At 35.5% G+C, this 12500-nt stretch overlaps 1 protein-coding gene across 1 annotated transcript in view; it reads left to right on the top strand.

The window, feature by feature from the left end:
* The window catches only part of LOC128250334 (uncharacterized), a 29937-nt gene extending 18880 nt beyond the window's left edge, over positions 1-11057 (top strand). The window contains exon 3 of the mRNA XM_052975140.2: positions 9377-11057. Coding sequence (XP_052831100.2) covers positions 9377-9553 — 177 coding nt within the window. The 3' untranslated portion in view covers positions 9554-11057. The remainder of the gene's footprint in view (positions 1-9376) is intronic.
* The last annotated feature ends 1443 nt before the right edge of the window (positions 11058-12500 follow it).

Genomic DNA, 12500 nt, shown 5'->3' with positions numbered 1-12500 from the left:
TTCTTTCAGTTTCCGTCTACCAAATCCACTCACAAGGCTTTGGTCGGCCCGAGGCTATAGTAGAAGGTGCCACGCAGTGGGACTGAACCCGGAACCATGTGGTTGGTAAGCAAGCTACTTTCCACACAGCCACTCCTGCACCTATACTTGGAAACTTTTACGATAATTAAAATGGGGCTTAAATGAAAAAAATTCACACAGCGAATATACCACGTTATTGTTTCACTGTTATATACACAGATATACATTGACGCATGTCAGTCGAAAAGTGAAAGTGTAATAGTAATACTTACTTTAACACTCAATGGTTTTACACTTTTGTATATGACATGTACATACTATTCATGTAAGTGCTTCTTCATATACTATGTTTTCTGTCTTGCCATGCTTATCACTGAGAATGTAGAGGTTATTTTCATCTCCAACTCTAGAACATCCAACATACAGCTGACCATGTGAGAAGCAAGGTTGAAGGAGGTTAAGTACCACCACCTTTAGAGATTGACCTTGTGCTTTGTTGATAGACATTGCAAAGGTAAGTTTGACCGGAAACTGCAGTCTCTTGAACTGAAAGGGGAGATCATTTGAAATGAGAGATATCCTTGGAATGAAGACATTCTCACCCATCATGCTGCCTGTAATTATTGTTGCTTCCAACACATGGGGCATGGCTGTTTTAACAACCAACCTTGTTCTATTGCAGAGTCTGGGTGCATCAAGGTTTCTTAATAGCATTATGGGAGCACCTATTTTCACGATCAGAATGTGTGGTGGAAATCCTGGTGGCTGAAGTGAATTGAGGAACTCCACTGGGTAATGCGTTGCCTGTTCTTGATCATGGACAGAGTTAATTGATCTGTATGAACATTCAGGTCCTGGAGGCTGAGTTAACAAATTTAAATTCAGCTTGTCTACAGAATCATTCCTTGGTGCCAGAATTGTTCTTTCACATAGCCACTTGTGACTAACCCTAACCCTAACCCTAACCCTGGTTAGTAAATGATGAAATTACTTACATCAGTAAATGTGAGTAAACGTTTAGTGCGAACAGTAACGATTGAAGTTAAAGTGAAGAAAAAACTATGGCTACTGGAAGTTGACATTGAGGAACATTTTTAAAGAAGTGAATCTTAAATATAAAGCAATATTATTTATCTTAATAAAAAAATCAAATGAAGAGCCTAAGATTTATCCGAGGTCAAATTATTCCTGCATCACAAGTATGGAAGTAAATAGTGAAGCCGTTTTCACGTGATAAGCGATTTTATATATATATATATATATACATACATATATATGTATATATATATATATATATACACACACACACATGCATATATATATATGTATATTTATACCAGTCATACACTTGTACGAGTCCACTGCCTTTGATATTTGCCACCGCCATCACCACCCTGTAAAACGTGTAACTTGTAAGTCAAAGAGAGAAATCAATATTTTCGTTATGTCCATCTATATATTAACTCTACAGAAACACAAAATTTCTTGGTTTTTCATAATGAAATTTTGTTACAGTTAGTGAGAGTTCAAGTATTATTTTATTCAATTTTATATCTGCAACTCAGGGTCACATGACCTCACCTCCAAGATATTTGGTTAATTCAATGGCATTTGTGATATATGTATTCCCATAAAAGTCTGGCTATAAAAACCCTAACTTTGATAATTCTTGAAGTTCTCCTGCACTAAATCTAATCTTTACTGAGAAATAAGCAGAATTTAAACAAACTCTAATAATCAATAATGGTTAATCTAAGCCCAGTATTAGACCGGCATCAAAAACCATTACCGTATATAAAAATGCCCTCGTTCAAAGAAACAGCCGTCAGAACCATAATCAAGAAGAGTAATATTAACTCATAGGAGACATTAAATATTTTCCTGTGTTACGAGACTAAAATTCCGCTTTAAAAAGTTGATAAAACCAAATACTAAACTCTAATAATATAGCTGGATGCTATTGCCAAAGAAAAACATAAATGCTAATGCATATACTGAAATGCATAAACTATTATTGGGAATTTAATATAAAAGCACAAAGATTACGCCAACAAACCACAAATCTCAGAAAGCTTGGCGGGGTAAAATAAATCAAATGACAAGCGTAATTTGTTCAATTTAATTTTGAGCATGGAAGTTATAACTTCCATGCTTCCGACTGTAAACTTTGGCCACTTACCTTGTTGTTGGCGGCGGCGTTGCTGTAGTTGTTTGGCCACTGGTGAGTTCTGAATGAGCAGAGCTGTGATTGAAGACGTTCTGGCCATGACCATCCAGCCTATTATTTTCCTACGTGCAGAGAACTCAGGACTGCATTTTCCAGTACTCTGTTACGTGTTTCAGTCGTTTGACTGCGGCCATGCTGGAGCATCACCTTTATAGTCAAGCAAATCAACCCCAGGACTTATTCTTTGTAAGCCTAGTACTTATTCTATTGGTCTCTTTTGCCGAACCACTAAGTTACGGGGATGTAAACACACCAGCATCGGTTGTCAAGCGATGTTGGGGGGGGGACAAACACAGACACACAACCAAACACACACATATATATACATACGACAGGCTTCTTTCAGTTTCCGTCTATCAAATCCACTCACAAGGCTTTGGTCGGCCCAAGGCTATAGTAGAAGACACTTGCCCAAGGTGCCACACAGTGGGACTGAACCTGGAACCATGCGGTTCATAAGCAAGCTACTTACCACACAGCCACTCCTACATCTATGAAATCAATATACTTAAATCTTCATAAGTCTCTTACACTGCTTTTACAAGTGATGGTACTTGGAGTTTCCATGAGGGTGCATGGTCTAGTGGTTAGGATATTGCACTCATTATTGGGAGGACATGGTTTCAATTCCTAGACCAGGTGGTGCACTGTGTTCTTGAGCAAAACACTTCATCTCGAGTTACTCTGCTATTGCTTTTAATGTCTGACACGTGACATCTTATTTCTTTACTGTCCACAAGGGGCTAAACATAGAGGGGACAAACAAAGGGATTAAGTCGATTACATCGACCCTAGTGCATAACTGGTACTTAATTTATCGACCCCGAAAGGATGAAAGGTAAAGTCGACTTCGGCAGAATTTGAACCCAAAACATAACGGCAGACGAAATACCGCTAAGCATTTCGACAGGCGTGCTAACGTTTCTGCCAGCTCACCGCCTTATCTGATATGACATCTGGTACATTGTGCATCTGCTCAGGTAATATCAATTTGAAGGAGGAAATGAGCTAACATACAGCACAACCATTCGACCCACTATAAACAAACCATTTATACAGGTTTCAGCAAGAAATTGCAGAAATATCTTTCTCAGACTCGAGAAACTACCGTACACATTTGGACTTTCTGCTTAAGTGAATTTTCAATTTTCCTCAAGTTTCCAATCTGGAAGTGTAGATAACCAAAAGTTCAATTTGAGTGCTGCATTGGAAATAAATTAATTTTCCATGCTATCAGGACTTATAATATATGAAAACATATTTAAGTTTGGACAATTCTTTTATGCTGAGTTTAAGTATATTTTCATTGACATATTTAATTTCTGTGTTCAATGAGTATGAAAATACAAAAGCAATTTAAATTACATAAGCCACCATACAGTAGAATTTATATATTTATGTGAAATGAATTTTAGCTTCCTGTCAGATTTTGGAAATAAATTAATTTTAGCTTTGGCAGAGGAAAAGGTCTTTAAATAGTTACAAAAATGGAATGAAATATTCTATAAATAGCAATTAATTTATTGTAGGTAAAATACGATTGCATGAGAATTTGGGTATATGGCTTGTATGCATAATTGAAATCTAAAAGTAATTTAATGTGTAAATTTGATAGTCATTTAAAAATGAAAGGAGTAAATGGATAGCTATGGTGTATTGCGTCCACAAGAACACTTTTCAATGCATTTATTGATTGTTTTGAATCCATTAAGTGTTGAAAGGAAAAAGAAAGAAAAAAGCAATACATTTAGTTAAAAAGGGAAAAATATAATAAGGCAAATTTATCATGGATCCAGACTTGTGGGTCTCCTGGCATTTGATATAAGAAATTGCATTCACTGTTCAAATACAGATTAATCATATAATCAGTTTAGATTCAGACCAGTTATGATCCTTGGAGGCCAGATATTCTTAAATAGAACACATAACCTTCTGATACCAACCTGCCAGAAACCATCCTTGGTTTTATGATATAAAAGTCTATCTTTAAGAAATGTCTTGCCTTGTAGAATGTTTAATTTCGTATAATTTATTTACCTTAGGGTATGTCATGCTGACACGGTACAATGCATAATTATGTAAAACTAGAAATTTTAAGATCTTCATAATAAGTAATAAAAAAATATTAAGTATGTATATTATATACAGTTTCTTTTTCTTTGATTTTAAATTTTAAACTTCTAATTCTACAAAGTATTATGTAGAAATTATTGCTTTCATTATCCTGACTGGCCATCAAGGAATACCACATATTTTTCCTGCTTTAAATTGACCAAAATTAGCCTTCACCAAAATTTCATGATATTAATTGAAATAAAAGGAGTGAATTTCAACAGAAATGTATAATAAAAGGGTTAACCATTTTAATTCTAATCTACCTGAGACTGTCCCTAGTTCTGTGATAGAAAATTCTTGTTTTAACATGATTTGAAGGAAAACTTTCCATCAAAATTTCATGCTAATTTATATTCCAAACTCCACATTAACAATGATAAAATTATTTCACTAATTTCTTTTTCAATTTATTGAATCAAATGTTATGTAATTTCAACAAAAATATAACAATGAAATGGTTAAATGTCTTCAGATTACTATCTATCCATTTGAAACAGAGAATATTGGTCGAGAACCAGAATGTTTTCAGACCAAGCCAGTGAGCATCAATAAATATAGACATCAGTCTGGAGAAAATCCTGTCTAATATTTTGAGAAAGCTGTCAACACTCTCAAAGTATCAACAAAAATACGAACGTAGAGATTTTAATGTTTCAAATTTCCTATAACATAACAAAGATAAAATTTCTATTAGAGATAAGATTAGAAAAATGGAAAGAGAAAGAAATGAGAGAAAAGCAGTAAAGTGATTATGGAAAAAAATAATAAGGATGAAATTTTGTAATAAATAATGATTTATTATAGTAATGATTTTTTTAAAGAATAATGATTCCTTTATAGTAATGATTTATGACAATAATGATTACATCACCACTATCATCATCATTATCATCATCCTCATCATCATCCTCATCAGTAGTGTTAACATTTTAACAACGTTACCATCGTCCTTGTTGTTTAAATATCCACTTCCCTGCTCTTGTATTGGACAGGTGGAATTCATTGAGGTAGATTTTCTACGAACGGATACTTTTCCTGTCACCAACCCTCACCTGTTTTCTAGTGAGGTAATATTTTTCTCTTCTTTGTTGTCATCATCGTCATTATCATTATCATCACCATCATCATCATCATCGTCGTTTTGTCATCATCATCATTACCATCATCAACTTCATAATCATCATCATCGTTACCGTTGTCTTCATCATCCTTACCATCGTCCTCATCATCACCATTGTCATTGTTGTCATCATCGTCATCATCGTTGTCATCATTATCATCGTCCTCGTTGTCATCATCATCATTATCATTGTTACCATCATCAACCTTCACTGATTTGACTTCTACTTTTACATTTCCAAAACAGAGCCAATCTATTACCCAGCATCTTTCTATTCCCCCTTGATACAACGTGACACTTAACAAAGTCCTAAATCTTTAAGATCTTCTCATCAATTCACAGCTTCCTCACCTTTTACCACACAACATTTTCCAGTCTGATCTAATTAACAAAGGAGCCCATATGGGATTGTTTGACTGGCTAGAAATAGCAACCAAATCACTAATAAATTACACCCATATATCTTCAAAAACAAATTGAAAGAACAAATTGAATAATATTGTCCTAGATGTCTTGAAAAATCGGTGGCATGGTCATGGTTAGATTTCCTTTGATCATTTGTTTGGTCATACGTCTGTTCAGTCAGATCTGACTTAGGGTAAAACAATGACAAGAATTTATAGAGTGGATAATTCCTTTTAATTTTGGTAAAAGAACAGCAATTTTTAGGGGAGGAACCAAAATTTCAGGCCTTGTGCCTGTAGTAGAAAGGATTATTTCTGTATATGCTGCATGCATATAGTTTTGCGTGTCTAAATACATGGTAAATATATGTGTATGTATGTGTGTGTATATGCATGTGTGTGTATTTGCCTCTGTGTTTGTGTGTGTAAGCATATATGCACGTGATAGGGTGTCTATGCAAGAGTCAACTCAAAGATGAACCGTTTGGACTCACAATTAATTCCTACACTTCCACTATATCATATGACAGGAAGCTCATTCACTAATAAAAATAATAATAATAATAATAATAATAATAATAATAATAATAATAGTATGGTCTCCCTTAACTCTCAAGCACTTCAAAAACATTTATCAACTGTCTGACCTTTGACCTTGCACCAGCAATTAGAAACCAAGACTTGTCACTGAGGTCAAAGTTGAAAATGTAATGTGTGTGAATGATGTTGTCTCTTAAAATACACATGGATGTACTGCAGACACTGTAAAGAAATTTAACGTCTTTAACCATTCAGGGGCCAGTGTGGCTGTGTGGTAAGAAGCTTGCTTCTCAACCACATGGTTCCTGGTTCAGTCCCACTGTGTGGCCCCTTGGGCAAGTGTGTTCTACTTTAGCTTTGGCCTGACCAAAGCCTTGTGAGTGAATATGGGAGATGGAAACTGAAAGTATCCTGCTGTATATTATATGTGTGTATGTGTGCGTGTGTGTGTGTGTGTGTGTGTGTGTGTGTGTGTGTGCATGTGCACATGTGTGTGTATGTCTTTGTGTCTGTTTGTCCCCACCACATGTTGACAACCAGTGTTGGTGTGTTTACATCCCCATAACTTAATGGTTCTGCAAAAGGCACAGATTGAATAAGACACCAGTCTAAAAAAAAGTCAAGTACTGGGGTTGTTTCATTTAGCTAAGAATTCTTCAAAACAATGCCCCAGTATGGCCATAGTCTAAAGCCTGAAACAAGTAAAAGATAGAAGATATACAAAGACTGGTAAATACATAATAGACATCATCATCTTTATCATTTAAAGTCCATTTTCCATGCTGGCATGAGTTAGACAATTTGACCAGAATTGGTAAGGCTAGGGGGAGGCACCAGGCTCCATTGTCTGTTCTGGCTTGATTTATATGGTTGGATGCCCTTCCTAGCACCAGCCACTCCACAGAGTGTACAGGGTGCTTTTTATGTGGCACCGACTCCACTTCTTTTCACATGGCACACATGCACGAGTGCTTTTCATGTGGCACCAGCATCAGTATCAATTCTGCCAAATATCTCGGTTCCTAGTCATTTTCTTTGTAAGGCTCAATGTCTTGAGACCATCCAACAGCACATCCAATATCTGTGTATTCCATGCCAATGAGGGAACCTCTACGTGGTCAATTACCCTGCTAGAAATAACAGTGAAATATGTATCATATCATAGCATATTATTTGAAGGAGTCAGGTTCATTGGATAATGTAATCATAGATACACTACCTTTGATAGAAAAGAGAGAGAGAAAGAGAAAGAGAGAGAGAGAATCATCATAGATGGTCACATATGCACTTACAGACATACTAACAGTTATGAAAATACAACATAGGCACACACAAATACATAACGCATACACGCATACATAAATACATGCATACATCACATCATCATCATCATCATCATTAGATTTCCGAAGGAATATGCCAATGGACCTATTATTGATCCATGCCCTCCACCTCAGCATCTACATTCATGTCTTTCCTTGGTCTCACTCCTTCAAGAATATCTAAGGTTTTGTCTTTGATAAATCAACTTTTGCCTGCAGAACTTGCTACAAATCACTGAAATGTTCTCTAATTAATGAAATTATTAATCAATTAAGTATTTGATCCTGCCTAACCTTTACAACTACTAATCCATTATCTTTGAACTGGAAATGGTGTCTGCCTTCTTGTTCGGTCAGGCTACAACAAGTAATTTTAATGTCCTGGCTCTGCTTAAGATCCCAGCCAATACTGGAGCTTCTATGTGGACACCAAGCCTGAGAGAAATAACAACCAAATCTCCGTCTCCATCTCTCACTCTCTTTTTCTCTCTCTCTGTTCCTCTCATATTACAAACTGGTGATTAACACAGATGGACTGCGATTTAATGTAGTTGAAGATAAATTTTGTTCTTGATAAAAGGTGGTGGTGGTCGGGGTGGTCATGGTCATGGTGGTGGTGGTCGTGGTCGTCGTGGTCATGGTGTTGGTGCTGCTGGTGATGGTGGTGTTGTTGTTGTTGTTGTTGGTGGTGGTGGTGCTGGTGCTGGTGCTGCTGTGGTGTTGGTGGTGCTGGTGATGGTGGTATGGTATTGGTGTTGGTGGCGGCAGTAGCGGTGGTGTTGATGAGGCTCATGATGATGATGATGATATGGGGGAAGAGGAGGAGGATGTGGATGATGGTGATGATGATAACGATGACGATAAGGAGAAGGGAAAAACAAGAAGAGGATTCGTGTGCAGACTTTTGAAATCTTCTTTGAAATTCTTTCCGCAAGCTTTGCACCAATATCCCCACAAATCCTTTTGATCATATGTTTCTTAAACGACAAACCAAGAAGCGCCAACACTTTGATGATGCTTAAAGCAGATGTGTAGCAATTCAATCTAAGGTTGAAATTATTTCCCTATGTGCCTAACGAACGTCAAATTCTTCAGTTATGTTTTGCTGCAGCTCAGAAATATTTCTATTGTCTAGCTAAAACAAAAATCTTGACATTTGTTTCAATAGATATTAAATTTTAATCTAACACCTTCAAGTGTTATGGTACATTTTATATATATATATATATATATATATATATATATATATATATATATATATACACACACATCACTTTCTCTCTCTATATTTCTCTAAATTTGTATACATACATATATGTATATACGGATGCACATACACACACACACATGTATGAATGCACATATGCATATGTACATATATATAATATACATATGTATGTATATAAATATGTCTGTGTAGATTTTACATATATACATAAATATTTATATGATATATATACATATATACACATACATATATATGCATATATACATATAAATGCATATGTGTATAGACATACATACTTATATACATACATTGTATATATGTACGTACATCTAATTTGAACTCAATTTCTCACTCTTTTGTTTTTTGTTTTTTTTCTTATTTCCTTTCTTTTTCTTTCAGCAACAGAAAAAAAAAATTTCTCATGAAATATTTGAACACCATGAAACTTGTCAGTTTATAGCAGAAGTCTGGTCCGGCATTGCCTCCACGATTCTACTGACCTACCATGTTTATATGTCATGCAGGTTATTTCATAAGAATAATGAGTCTTCTTTTGGATTTGATAGACTTACATGAAAACCGCTTCCTAGCTTTCAGCTCATTTGTTATTAAATGCATATTTTCAGGTCATTGGCCATGAAACATTCTGAGAAATAAGTGAGCTGTTGTTTTTCCCCATTTTGTACGGCAGCCATGTCTTAATTCTTATCATACTGCAGTCAATAATTTGCTGCTGTAACCTTTGTCTATGTTCTTAGGATTGAAATCTGCTAATGGAGATTAGAACAGCATTAGAACTTGGACAGGTTTTATGAGATTCTCACACAAAGGAAGATATAAATAAATATGTCTTGATCTTATGGTTTCTGGTGAGAAAACACTAAGATGGTAAATATTGTCTGTTTTTGATGGTATGTAATGATGTTGGCATCAATAAAAAAAATAAAATAAAATAAAATTTATTCTGCGATTTCAAGATATCTGGAATGTGGTATGAGTATTCAAAGGTTAACACCTCTAGATATTATACGACCATTCTACACTGACTCAATCACAAATATCTGATTCTAAAAGAAGAAAACGAAAATAATTTTTTCACCCCCTAGCATTTAAACTGGCCATATCCAGCCCAGATATTCTATTTATTTCACATTCAAACTGGCCAGTTCTGGCTTCTTGCACATATCCTACAATGTCATTCTAAAAATATGCAATCACATCGTTGGCCTTTTGAAGCTACAAGATGATACAGGATTAATTCGAAACAATGTTAAAAGAATAAGAAAAAAACCCATCCTCCACAGTAGAAGTGTTAAGTCTGCATTCCCCCCTGGTGAAGAGGATTGACCTACAAGAGCCCTGTGCCACTGCCATGTAAGAGCACTTGTGCCAGTGCCTCATTGAAACCAAGCCAAATCAAACTGGAACCTGGTGCAGCTTTCTGGCTTGAAGGCTTTGATCAAACCATCCAACCTATGCCAGCATGAAAGACGGATGTTAGAGGATGATGATGGTGATGATGATGATGATGAGGACGAGACCCAGTGAGACCCATCCTCCACAGCAGAAGTGTTGAGGTCAGTCCTCCTGGCGAAGAGGTTTTTGCCTGCAGGAGTCCTGTGACGGTGCCACATTGAAAGCACCCAGCACTTTTTTGTAGAGTGGTTGGCATTAGGAAGGGCATCCAGCCATAAGAAACCAAGCCAAACCAGACTGGATCCTGGTGCAGCTCTCCTGCTTGCCAGCCCAGGTCAAATCAGGCTATGTTCTATAAGATAGACGTCCTTCATATTTTTAAGATGCTGGCAGGAAATGAGGTCCAACTAGGAAGAATTTGACTGCTCTTTCTAGACAGTTGAGTAACGATATACAGGCTACAAGATAGTGCCCCTCATCCATCCAGGAATTCTTATTCCATTACCAACTCTCAGACAGCAGTCAATATCTTTCGTGGTTAGAACATGCCCTACTATGAAATTACAGTTCTTATTTGTTCCCTTACATATCTCACTTCAAATGTTTTTATGTATACATATTATACTGTACATATACTATATTCACAAATTGTTATTTTCATGCATTAAAGTAGCTGCGCTGTATTTTTGTTGCTGTTCTTTTTTTTTTTTAAATATCTATCAGAATGCATTATCATTTTCTCACTTGGAAATCAATAAGAATATTAATTTTGCATTACAGGACTTTGCGTTTTGAAAAAATTTATTATTCATGTAATGTGAGGAATTCCTATATTATAAAATACATGTAAATACATATGGTTGTGCATGTATATGTATGTATATACATAAATATATATATATGTGTGTGTATATATATATATATATATATATATATATACACGAGTGGGTCGACAAATGAAAGAAGGACAATCAACACATTTATTGGAAGTTACATGTATGAATCAAAAACACTTTTATTCAAAGTCGTTGGTACTCCGAGTTTCATACTTGATGCTAATCTTCATCTTTTGAGAATTTGAACGAGAAATGTTAAAGAAAGTCGAATATTATTAGCATAAGGTGGGCTGCAATTGGTCAAGAAAGGTCACATGGTGTCACGATTTGATGTTGGTATATCAATGACGACAGTTACTTGTATATGTGTGTGTGTATATATATATATATATATATATATATATATAAACATATACATATGCATATACATATCATATATATATATATATATATATATATATATATATATATATATATATAACAGGGTAAAGACCCCCTTCAGTCATGAAAAACCATGGGACTGGACATAGAAAGTTGCCCGAAAAGGCACAAGTGCGGGAAAGGTTCTTATGGAAGATCAGCAGTCACTCATGCATACCAGCCTCCATTCTCCATGCCACCAATATTATCCAAGGGAGGACGGTGAGCTGGCAGAATCGTTAGCATGCCAGGCAAAATATTAGTGGTATTTCATCTGGCGTTACGCTCCAAGTTCAAACTCCACTGAGATCGACTTTGCCTTTCATCCTTTTGGGGTCAATTAAATAAGTACCAGTTACTCATTGGGGTTGATGTAATCGACTGAAAGCCTTTATCTGTTCTTGTTTGTCCCCTCTATGGGCAATAAAGAAATAAACATTATCCAAGGGAAAGGCAAAGGCTGATACTGCTTGGCAACAATGATGTCACAATTCATTTCTACAGCTGAGTAGGACTGGAGCAATGTGAAATAAAATGTCTTGCTCAAGAACACAACACACAGCCCTGTCCAGGAATCGAACTCACTACTTCATGATTGAGAGTCTGACACTCCAACCACTGAGCTATGCCATACATGATGATAATGATCATCATCGTCATTTAATGTCCGCCTCCCATGTTGGCATGGATGATATATATATATATATATATGTATGTATGTATGTATGTTTATAGATATATATAAATATATATATATATATATATATATAATATATGCATAATATATATGTGTATATATATATATATATATATATATATATATGTATAAAATGTATGTATGTATGTATGTT

Source organism: Octopus bimaculoides, chromosome 20, assembly GCF_046866305.1.
Source record: "Octopus bimaculoides isolate indiv1 chromosome 20, ASM4686630v1, whole genome shotgun sequence".
Lineage (NCBI taxonomy): Eukaryota > Metazoa > Mollusca > Cephalopoda > Octopoda > Octopodidae > Octopus > Octopus bimaculoides.
The sequence above is the reverse complement of the archived record's forward strand: the minus strand, read 5'-3'. Positions and strand labels throughout refer to the sequence as shown.